Here is a 16034-nt window from a genome sequence, read left to right as displayed (position 1 = left end):
CTCTAGTTCCCTGAACCTTCCACTTCCTGTAACTGCAGTTTTTTAAAAACTATAACACTAGATATTCTGTTGTCATAGTGAGAATAACCATCATCAGCTGTGTGTATCCTCTAACAACTTTAAGAATAGTCACTATGCCTGTTTAAATCATAGTATTTTATCTCCCGTATTTTTTTCTTCTTTCAGACAGGGGTATACTGAAGATTATTATAATCCGAAAAGTGGTTGGAATGATTACTATGCAGACTACTATGCAAACCCATATAATTATGGAGGTACAGTTGGACAATGAATTCTAAATTTTTCTGAGTTTAGTTGGTTCAGAAAAAACATGGGAAGTATATTAAAATTAGCATCAGAGAACTGTTGTAAAACTAAATTTGTGATCTTTTACTGAAATAATATTGTCGTATTTTCCACAGCTAATGAGAATAAAGCTTTCAGTTTGTTGAAAACTGATCCTCCTGCATTGTAGTTGTCCTTAATGCTTTGCTATCATCTCTGTATCCTTGGTTCGGTAGGAGGAAAAAGCAGAGAATTAAGTTTGAATTTGTTGTTTTGATTCCTTATTTGACAATGAGGAAAATGGTCAAACTTTTCTTTTGCCTTTAATTTATCATGGTAAAATTATATGGTGGCACATGTATGGGATTGCTTGCTAAAGTATACAACATAAATCACTGTGCCCACTTGTGCCTGAACACATGTATTGTGGACAAATTCTTAATCACTGGAAAACTAGTTAATGATCAGAACATAAATTGACTCTACCTCAAAATATAGTGCTCCGCACAAATAATATGCTCCACAGTCACCCATGGGTTAACAGTGTTCTGGAGATAGCACTTGAATTCTATCAGACCAATGGGTTCTTTCCTCCAAATTCCACGATTTTATATTGAGAGTTTCCATATTTTCTTGTAGAAATAATTTTATCATAGCTTAGCCTCATAGTAGTTTAAATGAAAAGATCTATTAAATTGCAGAGACCATCACCTTGAAAGAGTACAGTATAGTATCCAGATAAGGTGCATAACAGTAATCTGATAACTACACTTGGATGTAACCAAATTTATCACAGGGACATGAAATTGATATACAGCTTTTTTGTTTATAGTTCAACAATTCTGTCTATAACTTTTATTTGATCTCATCTGGTTATGGCAAAATGTATGAGTATACATATTTCTAATAAAATTAGTATCAGAGGGGTAGCCGTGTTAGTCTGGATCTGTAAAAGCAGCAAAGAATCCTGTGGCACCTTATAGACTAACAGACGTTTTGGAACATGAGCTTTCGTGGGTGAATACCCACTTCCTCAGATGACATGCATCTGAGGAAGTGGGTATTCACCCACGAAAGCTCATGCTCCAAAACGTCTGTTAGTCTATAAGGTGCCACAGGATTCTTTGCTGCTAATAAAATTAGTATCTCAACTTTGTTTTGAAAGCTTTTTTTTTAAATTGGATTTGTACAGTAGTTATCTCAGATGTTAACAAAACATCGGTGTATGCATTTCAGGAGGGAACAAATAGAGATGTTCTGTGAACAACTTACTGGGCAAAGATTTTAGATTAAGCCCCCCCCCCCCCCTTTTTTTTTTTTAAAGATCCAAATCGCTGGGAACGTTATCCATCAGCATATGACTCCAGATATAGAGATCCCAGAAGTTATGACCAGAGATACTGGTATGACACTGAACAGAATCCATACCAAAAGAGAGAGGCATATCCATATGATAACAGGTTTGTAATCTGTGCCCTTTATTTGGAGGCTTTGAGATATGGCTCTTTAGTGTAATTTACTGAAACTTTTGATTATCCAGAAAGCTTCAGAGTCACAAGTTATTCTGTAAAAGTTCTGGGCAGCATTTTTGTAATGCATTTTGAAGAAAAGTGTCTTACTCTAGGCAGGCAAATCTATTGCATGACAGACTATGAAAATGTTTGAGGTATAAAACAGGATTTTTTTTAAAGTGTTCTTTATCAGTCTGTATGTTTCTTTATGGTGAGGAGAATTGTTATGGAAATTGACATACATTGGATAAATCAGCTTTGAGAGAATGATTTTAGGAAAAATAGGACTTGTTTTGTAACTAGCTTTTTAAATGGCTTAGTACAGAGTCTAAACAGAAACCAACATAGGAAAATGTTCAAGTTTTCTGTATTAGATGGATTCAGAATGGGATATTGGTCTTAATTTTGAATAGCCTAGATCAGGGGTCAGCAGCCTTTCAGAAGTGGTGTGCCGAGTCTTCATTTATTCACTCTAATTTAAGGTTTCGCATGCCAGTAATACATTTTAACATTTTTAGAAGGTCTCTTTCTATAAGTCTATATTATATAACTAAACTATTGTTGTATGTAAAGTAAATAAGATTTTTAAAATGTTTAAGAAGCTTCATTTAAAATTAAATTAAAATGCAGACGTCCCCCGGGACCGGTGGCCAGGACCCGGCCAATGTGAGTGCCACTGAAAATCAGCTCGCGTGTTGCCTTCGGCATGCGTGCCATAGGTTGCCTACCCTGGCCTAGATTTTTGGAATTAGTCTCTAAACAACATTTCAAGTTGAAAGGCATATAGTCAGGGTAAAATGATGTCTTTTTAAAAACTGATTTTCATACTTTTGCTACTGACACATGGTTACTAAAAAATTGAAACTCTTTACTCCATCATTTGTTTACTTTTTGCACTTCATTTTGGACAGTGAACACAAGATTAGTCAATTTCACTTTCTGGTTCTCAGGTACTTGCTATAAAGTTGGGTTTAAATCACAGCTAGAAAATATTTTCAAGGGAAAAAATAACTGAAGATATTTCTATTAAATCAGGTTTTGGACTGTCTACTTTACAAAACCTAAATCTGTGGACTAGTTTGTGACATGGTCTCTTTAAACTGTACTCTCTAGTTTAATGGACACAAATATCCACGGAAGTTAGTTCTTCCCAGGATACAGGTTCTTATCTTTGTTTTCATGTTTCATTGCTCTTTAGACAAGACCGATATGAAGATCACTGGCGATACGATCCTCGCTTTGCTGGAAGCTTTGATGATGAAACTGAGCCTCACAGAGACCCTTATGGTGATGAATTTGACAGACGAAGTGTCCACAGTGAACATTCTGCCCATAGCCTCCGTAGTTCCCACAGTGTTCATAGTCGTAAGAGCAGCTTCAGTTCTCGCTCTCAGCAAGTGAGTTTCATGTGAGAGCATCATGTGTGTGACTTTGTTCTGTTAACCCGCTTGATGATAGGAATGGGGTTACCTGGCAATCTGTTGGATCAAATCTCTAGAAGCTAGTGGAAGATCATAAACATACAAAAGTTACAATTATTTCTGTTCTTAGCTGGGGCAACAGAGCCATATTTTGAAAGTTCATATTCAGCAACTAGGGACTGAAGATTGTGCCACAGTATGTGCTTGATTTTAAAATATTTATTTAATAGTTCTTAGAGTCTTTGTTTAGAACTGGGGCTCAAGTTGTGCTTGGTGCTATATAAGAACATAGGAAGAAATTGTCTCTTTGGCTAAGGGCTTAGTCCTACAATTCACTGGGCATGGGAGCACTGCTGCATTTTACTATAGTTGAGAATGTGTCCACATCCCTATTTTTATATGTCCTGTTTATGCTTGTGATGTTGAGAGGAAAATAATGCTGAGCTGAAACTTGGAATACATTTAAAGAGTTGTGGCTGTTGAATTGATATGTAGAACAGTCTTCTACTGTAAGGTTTTTAAAAAAATAAATAAAAATTACTCTTCTATTTTAAGTACAAATGCACAGATAATTCCATGAAACATTTTTTTACTGGTAGATGATTCTTGTATACTGTTAGTAGAGTTTGCACTTGCATTATCTGTAGTCTCATATGTTAACCTTCCAGAAATCCAGATGTAGTTTTAAATTTAGTCATCCATTTGGGACCCAAATGTTTCGTTGATATTGGACATGGAGAACTGGAGGCTCTCCAGGCATTTACACCGAGTATCCATACTCAGTCTAGTCAGATTTTCTCTTAAGTCAGGAGAGGCACTAAGAAAAGGTTGTGGGGTCGTTCTGATCTTGGCTGAGCTGCGGATGAAGCCACACTCCAGTCTGCAAATCATTCTATGAATTTTTTTTCTTGGCAAAATACACATGCAAATAATCATTTAAAAAGGAGGGGGAGGAGTTGGCAAAGAGAGAAGTAAGCCCACGTGCAGTCTGAGGTGAGCAAATCAAATTCTAAAAGGGGAACATAGGGAAGTAGAGCATTAAAACAGACGACAAACTATTTTAGCTCACGTCCATTATACCACTTGATTCATTGTGCAGCTTTCATAAATCCAGTGAAAGTCCTGTGCAACTTACTATATTAAAATACTTATAAGAGCCCATATAGCTGCTAAGTGGGAGATAAAAAGCTCCTCAGTCCTGCTTGCCACGTTATTCAGCAGAAGGGGAAAGAATCACATGAGCTATTATGTCTTTAATGCAACAATTACTAATATATTCTATTCAGAGCCAGCTTTATAGAAGCAACCATGATCTGACAGCTAATGCATATGAAACCACCACCCAGCCAGTCTCGCTTCACACAGATTATGCATACGGACGATACCCTGCTAACTTTGATGGTCAACAGCCTTTTACAGATTATGGTTACTCAGCTGAATCTGGATGGCCATCTGTAGAACAAGGTATTTGCAGAAACATGGGGGAAGGTTGGATTGAGAGGGTAGTTAACAATTCTTTGCTTTTGTGCCTTTCATTCAGCTTTAAAATGCTTTACAAACATTCATTGAACCTATTGGTAGTAAAGACACCTGTGTTCATAATAGATATTAAACTGATAACAGTAGAATGTAATGTTCCGTGTTTGTAGACTCATAGATATGAGCTATACATAAGGTAAGTTTTGCTCACTGTGAGGATAGTCCCTTGTTTGTTCCATCCTGGGTTGTCACTGAACAGTTCCGTTATTTTATGGCCAGATATTAATTGCTACTGGTTATGTATTAAGTACTGCACACTTATTTTGCATTTATGGTGTTTGCTTTAGAATCATGTGTATATAATGGGATACTGTAAAACTCTCTTGACTCCAAGCATGCTTTGAATTCAATCTACTGTTAATTCATGGAGAATCTTTAAAATAAACATACCTTACACACAGTTCTGTTTATATAATCCTTTGATTTTTTTTCTATTAGCCTTGCTTCTTGCAGTTAAACAGCAGTTTTTCATATAAAGTATCAGTAGTTTTTTAAGAAAAGATTTGTCAGAAGTCCTCTAAAACATAGAAATGTATTGGGGATTGATAAGCAAAAATAATGTTGAAGTTCTCAGTACAGAATTTTTTCTCATTATTTCAAATTTCTGAGAGGTCTGCTCTCAGTACTGTCTTGTATTTGATAGGACAGTATAGCTATTAACTCTTTGAAGATGATGTTTAGCCAACTTCAATAACTAGTTTTTCATATCTGCTTTGATTGTGATAAGAACTATGTAGAAAACTAAATAAAATGTAAATAACTAAGTTCCTGCAAGGTAGTTGAGTCACTTGATTCTGATCTTTCTCTGTACTGTAGTCCCATCAAGACCCTCGACACCTGAGAAATTTTTAGTGCCTCATGTCTGTGCAAGGTTTGGTCCTGGGGGCCATCTGACAAAAGTGCTGCCAAACCTGCCGTCAGAAGGACAGCCGGCTTTGGTTGAGATACACAGTATGGAGGTAAAGCAAAAGTACACCAGGAATACAAATGTGTTTATGTTGATAATATCTTTGGGTTTTTTTCTAAAGGGAAAATATGGCACTTCAGTTTTGTTATGGCTTTCTGTTGTATGTACGTTTAGTTTATAGAAAAACAAATGTTGTTTCTTTGCTTCTGTAAGTTTCCTTATGTTTTCACTTCTGATTTCTCTGCAAGCCCTTAGTGTAGAATAGCTGTCTTCTTTTCTCACTGTGGCATTTGATTAATTAAAATAGAATTTCCAAGTCCTAGGAAGGTTGGGGTCTTTATTTTTGTGTGCATGCAGCCATTGATTAAGACGTGAGCATTTGTACCTTTCTCTGCCGACTGCGACGGTGATGGTTTGCTATCTTAGTGTATGGCTACGCAGCCTGTGGCAGTGAATCTCTGAGCCTGGGTTGTCAGACTCAGACTCACAGGGCTTGTGCTACCGTGCTAAAAAAGCTGTGTAGACATTGCCGCTTAGGCTTTCAAGCCCACCTCACCCTTAGGCTTCCAAGCTCCAGCCCGAGCCACACTGTCTACACAGCTATTTTTAATGCAGTAGCTCAAGCAGGAGTCAGTTGACCCAGGCTCGGAGGCTCTCTGGGTAGACTTACCCATGTTGGAAGGAGATTGAGTACCTTGGGTGTATTTCCCTTTCTCTTGTGACTCCACCAGTGGGCCAAAGGAATACAAAGTTTTTGATCACCAGAAAGATGTGGACAGATTGGAGAGAGTTCAGAGAAGAGTGACAAGTGAGCTGGAAGATCTGATTTATGGGGAAAGAGTAGAATGTGGCCAACATGACCAAGATAGAACACCATTATCTACAAGTATGTGAATGGTGTACACAGCAAGGAGACAGAGGATTTATTTAGAATGTCACAAGGAGATATGAAAAGGAAAATGTAGGGTTAATACCAGGAAAAACTTCCCATGGGATCTTCTGCTGTGGAATAATTTCTCATGGAAAGTCATTAAAACATTTTAAGCTGGATTGGACAGGGCCCTAATGAACATACTATAGGGAAAACAGCTGTCCAGGAGTGGTATACTAGATGACACCATAGGTTATGTGTAGCTTTTATTTATTTATGTATTTTATTTTGATACACTGTTTAGGTACAAAATGAATTACTGTATAAATAGTGGAATTTATAGATGTAAGAGCTACTCATCATGCTTTTATGGTTTGTATTTTTTTGTTTGTTTTATTTAGACTATGTTGCAACATATGCCAGAACAAGAAGAGATGAGAGCCTTTCCGGGCCCTCTTGCTAAGTACGTTTTATGGATTTCATAAGCTGTTTTAAAGTTTTCTCAGTCTTAATTTTTCCTTGTAATTTTGCATAGCCACAAATAATAGATTTAAACTGGTTTGATCAGATATCTCTTATCTATATTCCACAAGCCTAAATGTTACTGGAGGTTTGACTTTGCTCTGTTCTACTTACTACTTATTATGGTGGTGATGATGTCTGGCACTTCATACTGATTCTTTGTTTCATTGCATACTTTTCTTTCTCTTCCAGAGATGATACCCATAAAGTGGATGTCATTAATTTTGCACAAAACAAAGCCACACAGTGCTTTCAGAATGAAAATCTAATTGACAAAGAATCTGCAAGCCTGCTTTGGGATTTTATTGTATTGTTGTGCAGACAGAATGGGGTATGTCATATTTCTTAAATCTGTAAGCTTTCTCTTGATGCTCTGAAGGTCAGTTTGCAGAGCCTTTATCTTTAGGTTTTAGATAAGAATCTTAAGATATAGCAGCTCCATTTATGTGAAGGTGGCAAGAGTACGTAAAGTGTTTGTACTGGACCAAGAATGCAGGTCTAATACTCAAAAGGCAGGCATTCCTCCTTGCTGTTTTGAAGTGCAAAATAAGATGAGAGCAATGGGTCTTTATCTGTATAATCTCAATGGGACACCTGAGCTGACCAATCCATTCTTATCTCCTTTTGTCCAACCCACTGCATCATTTGTGTTAATTAACTTGTTAAACTTCAAGTGTTTAAAATAGTTCAGTCAAATTATTTCAAAGTGATTGAATTTGTTTCATTTATAGACTGTAGTGGGCACGGACATTGCAGAGCTTTTGTTACGAGATCACAAAACAGTTTGGCTTCCTGGAAAATCGCCTAATGAAGCAAACTTGATTGACTTCACTAATGAGGCTTTGGAGCAAGTGGAAGAGGAGTCTGGTGAAGCGCAACTCTCATTTCTCACCAATAGTCTTATAACCACAATTGACAGTCTTGAAAGAGAGACGGAGAGATTCAGGGAGCTTCTGCTTTATGGTCGTAAGAAGGTGAATGCTCATATTATTGCTTTAAAGTACTGGTTGAGTTTGGTTTTTTTAACTAGGATTTATTGTTCCAAAAACCACATATCCTTAAAGCCCTAGTGGCTTGCATGTAATTAAAATATCAAGTAATAAAAATGAGAGCTTCACAAATACTAAGGTATATCATATGTAATATTTATGGTACCATCAATGTCTTTGGCACGCTACAGTAAAGAGAGATTCCTTGTCCCAAAGAATTCACAATTCAAAACCAGATTATATTGTAACATACTAGCATGTGACTTATGACTATGAATTGAAAATACTCATTAAGATATCTGCACTAGAAATCATTAGTACTTTGTTCTGAGCTGTGTATTGATCTTGTTCCCCAATAAACTCGTTTACTTTTCATATGCTTTCTACATTAATAGGATGCTTTGGAGTCTGCCATGAAGCATGGATTATGGGGTCATGCTCTGCTGCTTGCCAGTAAAATGGACAACAGAACACATGCAAGAGTCATGACTAGGTAATGGTTTGCTGCTTGATGATGATGATTAGAATATGCTTCTAGTATGGAATAGCTATTTATTTCCCATTAATGAGGTAAAGTCCTGTGGTTCAGAAATTGAGGCCACAATTATGTGTGCCTGTGCTCATGCAGGAATTCTGCTTTAGATATATCATCTGGGTGTTGACTTAAGTCATGTTCCAGCTTTAGTTTCAGGGACTTCAGCCTTTAAAGTTAGACTTCACGGAATTGCAGTGACTGCTACAACTGTTGGCAAGAGCTATTCTGCCACCACCTTCACTGTAACATGATTTCCTCTTTGGATCTTAAACCATGCCCTAAACTGGCTTACTCGCTGACTGACAGATCTGCCATACAAACTATAGAACATTAATGAAAACTGGGAGGGGGAATAGCATAGGAATTAGCTTCACTTCACGTTTCAAAAACTCAGATTTTGACACTAAAGGGATTAAATCAACTATATGTATGCTTCTCTTCCTTCAAAGGTTTGGGTGGCTGTTCCCCACTTACTTTTGGGACTTTTAATACCGAAATAATGTTATGTCCCTGCTGCTCCTTATTTCGGAACGAAGCAACCGTCTTCCAGCAAGGACTGTCTGTACATAAGAGCAGTGTTTTCTCTCCTCCCACAGCTTCTGAAACAATGTTACAGCTGCTGTCTGCTGGCACTAGGAGCCCAACTCTTGAGGTTGTTCCTAGGCTTGTATTTGCATTTGGCTGTACTGCAAGTCCAATTGTTTAGAAAGTAACTGTTTTAAAGATGATTCACTGGCCAATTACACTTATTTTACTGCGGTGCTTTGAAAATGTCTGTTCTCAAAGCTAAAGTAAATATAAGAATGTTAGTCCTGTTATCTGCTTACCTACAATTATTTTTATTTTTGTTTTTATATAGATTTGCCAACAGTCTCCCAATTAATGATCCTCTGCAAACTGTTTACCAGCTCATGTCTGGAAGAATGCCAGCAGCATCCACAGTGAGTTTTAACAATAAGCTTCAATTAAGACTTGTATATGTTCTCTTGTGAATTACCTCTTACAGCACACTAGTGGTATATAACTGGGTACCAAAAAGAATTAGGTAAGTTCATGGAGAGTAGGTTGATCAGTGGCTATTAGCCAAGATGGTCAGGGGTACAACCCCACACTTTGGGTGTCCCTAAACCCCTGACTTCCCGATGCTGGGACTGGATGACAGGGGATAAATCACTTCATAACTCCCCTGTTCTTTTCATTACCTCTGAAGCATCTGGTACTGACCACTGTTGGAAGACAGGATACTGAGCTAGATGGACCAGTAGTATGGCCATTCTTATGTTCTTGCATACCTGATCTCGAATGCAAAAATTATTCTAGCCCTTACTCAGGTTGTAATTCTTATCCACATACCCATCAAGCCATAGAATGGAAGGGTATCTGCTCTAATTCTAGTGCTGTGGCGATGAGAAATGGGGAGACTGGAGGCCTCATCTTGCTATGGTACTATCCAACTTGACCAATAACATGGATGTGGAATCAAGAACTATTACCACCATGGGAGATACTCTTGGTAAGTCATTTGAAGTAGAATCTGTGGAGAATAAAGTGAGTAAACAGCAGGGCTGTTTATATTGAGAGCAATGGAATGGATGTGGGCTCTAAACTTAAATTGCTCGGTTTGTTTTATGAAAAATAACAATTGCTACTTATACAATAAAACCAGACCTTTTTTAGTTCTGCGGATTTCTGTTTTGTGAAAATAAATTGGCATTACAAAGAACCAAAACAATTCAAGATACTATGAATTAGTTATGTCCCATTCAGATACAATTTCATGAGAGATCTATTGTGCTTTGTTTCAGCTTCTAAAGGCCTTTTAGATGCTGCTCATTTTTGCTACCTGATGGCCCAGATCGGGTTTGGCGTTTATACAAAGAAAACAACAAAGCTTGTCCTAATTGGATCAAATCACAGGTGTGGAATTCAAATTACTTGCCTTTGTTTTTGTTTTTGTAAAATGTTGCTATTTAAAAGACGAAAATAGAAGGAAATGGTTTGTGATATTCTAACAAGTAACACGCCACAATATATAATTATTTAACCAAAGCTGCTTTTTTCTGAAGCATGGAAGTTTCTTGATCTGATGCTTTATACTCATTAATGCAACATGACTAACTTTTGATGTGCCAGTCACATTACATAATCTAAATTAGAAGTAATGTCAAAATTTAATTCGTTTTTCCACTTTTCTCTCAGTTTACCATTTTTAAAGTTTGCCACCAATGAAGCCATTCAAAGAACAGAAGCCTATGAATATGCACAGTCACTGGGAACCCAGCCCTGCTGTTTACCCAATTTCCAGGTTAGTAGCGGTTCTATTTTGTTAATGTTGTATCACAGGTTTTGTATGAAGTGCTTTTTATCCTTTTTAGGAGTGGTGTGGTGTTCACTTTCTTTGTGTACTCTTTCAAGTACTTGAAGGACCTGTCGCTCTCACAAACTAGCTCCCAAAAGACTCCTGATGATGAAAATAATGCAAGGGCACTTTCCAGTGCAAACAAAAGTTAAACTCAGGAATGATTTAAATATTTAAAAAATCACCCCATAATTTTGGATCTTTATTTTTCTGTTTGGATCCAAATAAATGTTGATCTTTTAAAGATTTAATTCTACTTTTATGACTGGATCATTGCACTATGTAGTTCTAGGATTTTCCTGATGCTAACAACTAAATCTGATTTTCCCCAAGAGTAAATATTGTGAATTTCAGAGTTCCAGAACCTAAATTCAAGGTAGTGACTGAATTTAAAATCTGAAGAAGAAATCTAGCAGGATTTGTTTGTATACAATCTGACCCCAGCCTTGTAAAACTTGAGTGATGGAACACTTTGAAAGCTTTTTGACTAATATTCATTTTCAAATCTCACCAGTAACTGCACACTGCACCATAGCAACTCTAACTCAGGAACCAATCCATGCAACAAACCTCGATGCCAACTCTGCCTACATATCTACACCATCACAGGACCTAACCATATCAGCCACACCATCACCGGTTCATTCACCTGCACGTCCACCAGTGTAATATATGCCAACAGTGCCCCTCTGCTATGTACATTGGCCAAACTGGACAGTCTCTATGGAAAAGGATAAATGGACACAAATCAGATATTAGGAATGGCAATATACAAAAACCTATAGGAGAACACTTCAACCTCCCTGGCCGCACAATAGCAGATCTTAAGGTGGCCATCCTGCAGCAAAAAACTTCAGGACCAGACTTCAAAGAGAAACTGCTGAGCTTCAGTTCATCTGCAAATTTGACATTATCAGCTCAGGATTAAACAAAGACTGTGAATGGCTTGCCAACTACAAAACCAGTTTCTCCTCCCTTGGTTTTCACACCTCAGCTGCTGGAAGAGGGCCTCATCCTCCCTGATTGAACTAACTTCGTTATCTCTAGCTTGCTTCTTGCTTGCATATATATACCTGCCCCTGGAAATTTCCACTACATGCATCTGACGAAGTGGGTATTCACCCACGAAAGCTCATGCTCCAAAACGTCTGTTAGTCTATAAGGTGCCACAGGACTCTTTGCTGCTTTTACAGATCCAGACTAACATGGCTACCCCTCTTGATTTTTAAATCTAGAATACATGTGATAATGGGGTACTTCAGTTTGTGGCTGGAGTAACAAACTGCCCTGCAGTACTTTTAGAAATTATGTGGGCATGCAGTATAACTTTACCTTCTTGCATTCTACAGGTTTTCAAATTCATCTACGCTTGCCGACTAGCTGAGATGGGACTCGCCGCACAAGCGTTTCATTACTGTGAAGTGATTTCCAAAACTGTTCTTAAAAATCCCTACTATTATTCGCCTGTGCTTATCAGCCAACTTATTCAGGTACTATAAGGATGAGCACTCTTCAGAATTAAGCACTCATAGTTTGATACATATTGGTTCATGAATGATAGTTTAGAAATCTCTAAAATTTTTATTTTATTGATCTCTTTACCAATTTTTTTTTTAATATAATGCTTCCTTTGATAGATATCATCTCAGTTGCGCCTGTTCGACCCACAGATTAAAGAGAAACCAGAGCAGGAATTATTTATTGAACCTTCATGGTTAGTACGACTTCGGCACTTGGATGGACAGATCAAGGTATCAAATTTGCTTTCCAAAATAAAAGGCTTCCGTACTAAGATTTTTACTTAAGATCCTTTTCATAAAATGCTTGTGTGGTGCACTTGATCTTTTCTAATAATGGATGGGAATTATAAATTTCTGATTTCTTACATATTAAAGCTACCCAGTTGCATACCACTTAAATCAAGTTGATGTGCAGACTTGTGGGTGCCCCAGTTTTCAGTGTAATATGGAAGATGGTGTGTGTGTGTGCAGGGCTGTCCTTAGACACGTCTTAGTGTCCACCCTCCCGCCTTTTCCTATCCCTGTTCTGACCCTTCTTGCAGGCTCCCACAGCTAGCTGCTGCAGCCTGGTGAGAGATCTAGTACTTAAAAGTGAAAAAGGCTTCAGCCTGCCAGACCTTAATTAGCACAAGAGTGAAATGGTTAAAGAGCCATTCAAGTGGTAATGAAGCTATTTAACAAACATTTGCTAACCTCCAGGTATATGCTGTCAGTTTCTGAATTTACTGACAAAAACAGTTGTGCATCACTGTAATACTCAGAACAGGTTAGCCTACAGGACCTTTATTTAAAATTGTATTTAAAAATATCTCATTAGTGTGTTGCTGAAGATTATAAAATCACATCTCTAAAAAATCCTTGCATAGATTTTTAGATGCACAATCCGAGTATTCAGCTTTAGCCTTAAATGCTTGGATCTGCAGACATAGCTTTTTAAATAAATCCTTCAAAAGAGCACCGTTCTCTAAAATACACATACGAGCCCGGGCTGCGCTCGGGCATAGGGGCACCAGTTTAATAATATTGCATGGGCCCCAGAAATCGTAAGGATGGCCCTAATGTGTGTGTGGAATAGACCTCTTTATGCATTCTTGTACAAGGAGAACTGTAAAACTCCAAGGTTTTAATACCCTATAGGAGCAAGCAGAGATGCACTTGTTAGAAGAAAGGTGAGCGTGTAAGTATTAATCGTAGTAACTAACTACTAAGTTGCGCTATTAAGTTTCAAACAATGCAGGAGGGGGAGGTATGTTGATTTAAAAAAAATAATAGAATCAGTATTTTTTTTTTATAAAACCCGAAGGAAACTTTTCTAAAACTTGCCTTTGCTTTTGCAAAAGTTTGTGTGTGTTTGTGTTTGTTTTTTTTAAAGCATCTTTTGGGGGGACTGAATTTGATCTAACAATGACCCTTTACTTATTTTTTAACCTGAGAAAGTTGTGAATGGAAAATCTAGTTGCAAAGTTTTCCCTTCCTCACCTTCAAGAAACTAACAAATGATCTTTTTTTATTTAGAAGACTTTCCTTGTTATGCTCTTCCTCAATTATGAATTTAACGTCTTATAGTGGTTAATAGGCTTTTGTTTTCTCCTAACTACAGGACGGTACGATAGCTTACAATGCAGATAGATCCACCCCTCAGCAGTATGCCTGTAGCACACCAAGCTCTGAATTAGACCATATCAGTCAATGTGATGGAACAGGTTCTGGACAGGAAATGGGGCCTGCTACTGAAAACCCATTGTTAACATCCTTGTTACCTAATACTATGCACCCCATGCAAGGTGTGCAGCTAATGCCTTCAGGTTAGTATTTCACATTGTTCTCCTTGTATGTCAAGGGGAAGAACCAATACAGTGGACTACAAAATAAAGAAATCACTTAAAAGTAAAACTAATGGGATTTCATTTCTCAACTATATCATTTTAGTTATAAATTGGCTCTTTTTGTGATTGATTCATGCAGCATTAGAAGTAAAAATAACACTTCCTTACATAATTGCCAGTTAGCTTTTTCTGTTGCACATTAGGGGGTGTGAAGATTGTACAGTTCATATAGAAACCCGTAAAGGCACAGAGCTCATGTCTCATTTGTGATGGGGACAGAAATAGGAGATGATATTTGAAATGTAACTGGGAGTGTTTAATTAGTCCCCTTTTGACTTCAAAGGAGTTTACTACTTTTTTTAAAAACTGTGTTCATTGTCTTTTGAACGACTTGTTTTGTACGTTGGATGCTTCTAATCCTATTGCTGCTTCATGTTGGATGCCGCAGGAGCAAGTGGGAGACCTAAGGATGTAAAAAATACCAAGCAGCAAAAATGGGAGTGTTGAAGTCTATTCTCCCAAGTAGGCATTCCATGAGCATATCCATGTGGAGGTATTAGATCCTCCTCAGAGGCAGAAGTCTCCTGGTATGGTGACTTGCTTAACTTTTGTCAAATAAACAAATACAGACTAAAAAAGACTTACTGCCCATGAACTGCAATAACTTCTTCACAGTAAAATGCATCCCGATAAAGTAGACAAATATTCTGTGTTTTACGGATGAGGTTGCTGGAATTGGAACTGAGCAGATCCTAGCTCCTCAGTCCAGTGCTTAGACCGTATCTCTCTTTTTTATTACCAATAATTTTCTTAAATTTTGTTCTGCAGCCCCTCAGACTATCCTTGAGGGATCAGCAGCTATGACTCCTCCTACGCAGCAAGAAACTGTTGGTGGTGTTCCTTTCTATCCTGTGGCCCCTCCCTCTATTGGGCCAGGCTCTGGCTTTGCACCTCCAGGCTTTCCAAATCAATATGGAGCTGAACAGTCTTCACTGTACCTGGGATCTACAGTGCCACCAGGAGGACCACCTCCTCAAGCAGCAGAACCACAGCCAGAGGGGCACTTAAACCAGGAAACAGGTTTGTGCTCTGAATAAATGTTTCCCCTGCCCTTAAGGGCACTGAAATCTTTTTGGAGATTGAGTGCACAGTAACTTGTTTCGGTCATTAAAATTGTGAAGTAAATCTTGGGTAACTGAGTGTAGAGTGAAAACCTAAAAGACAGCAAAGAATCTCACTGAGAAGAGTTTAGTACTACTGGCTTTGCATATCAGGTTTGACATAAATCCAGTGTAAGTAAGTGAGTCACAGCCTGTTCCCTACTTGACACTTGTCTGTCACAAAACCACTACCTAATGCCATCATATGGGCAGTTTCTGTTGGAAATGCTCATGATTGGAATTGGAGAAAGTTCTTCACCTCAAACTGAAAGTGAATGTTTAGAACTGTGGAAATCGGAGAATTTAAATAGTAGAAGATGCTGCATGTGAAGGCTGAAGTCCATTGACAGAGCTGTGCAAAGAATCCCCCAGAGCATCACCCTAAGGAATGCCTCACTTAGCCAGTTCTGACCCTCCTTTTTAGGCAACTAAATACACGTGAATTAAAAAAAAAAAGACATCAAATGCGGTTCATGCAAGCCCTGAAATTTAATGTATGTTCTTTAAAACATCAGGTTCTCTAGCACTAGACTCACTAACCAATGAGAAGTTGGGTAAAGTTTATCACAGTTCTAGTGCAACTGCTTAG

At 37.9% G+C, this 16034-nt stretch overlaps 1 protein-coding gene across 4 annotated transcripts in view; it reads left to right on the top strand.

Moving 5' to 3' along the window:
- SEC16A (SEC16 homolog A, endoplasmic reticulum export factor) overlaps positions 1-16034 on the top strand; it is a 41454-nt gene that overhangs the window by 14670 nt on the left and 10750 nt on the right. For all 4 annotated transcript variants that reach the window (XM_050926747.1, XM_050926746.1, XM_050926749.1 and 1 more), the window contains exons 4-20: positions 187-275; positions 1610-1745; positions 2995-3193; positions 4504-4681; positions 5573-5715; positions 6936-6997; positions 7249-7387; positions 7788-8030; positions 8441-8538; positions 9440-9521; positions 9976-10093; positions 10386-10497; positions 10780-10885; positions 12289-12429; positions 12577-12690; positions 14060-14264; positions 15114-15365. In XM_050926747.1, the coding sequence (XP_050782704.1) occupies positions 187-275; positions 1610-1745; positions 2995-3193; positions 4504-4681; positions 5573-5715; positions 6936-6997; positions 7249-7387; positions 7788-8030; positions 8441-8538; positions 9440-9521; positions 9976-10093; positions 10386-10497; positions 10780-10885; positions 12289-12429; positions 12577-12690; positions 14060-14264; positions 15114-15365 (2417 nt within the window). The remainder of the gene's footprint in view (positions 1-186; positions 276-1609; positions 1746-2994; positions 3194-4503; positions 4682-5572; positions 5716-6935; positions 6998-7248; positions 7388-7787; positions 8031-8440; positions 8539-9439; positions 9522-9975; positions 10094-10385; positions 10498-10779; positions 10886-12288; positions 12430-12576; positions 12691-14059; positions 14265-15113; positions 15366-16034) is intronic.

Source organism: Gopherus flavomarginatus, chromosome 17 (assembly GCF_025201925.1).
Source record: "Gopherus flavomarginatus isolate rGopFla2 chromosome 17, rGopFla2.mat.asm, whole genome shotgun sequence".
Lineage (NCBI taxonomy): Eukaryota > Metazoa > Chordata > Testudines > Testudinidae > Gopherus > Gopherus flavomarginatus.
This window is presented reverse-complemented; position numbering and strand designations above follow the sequence as displayed.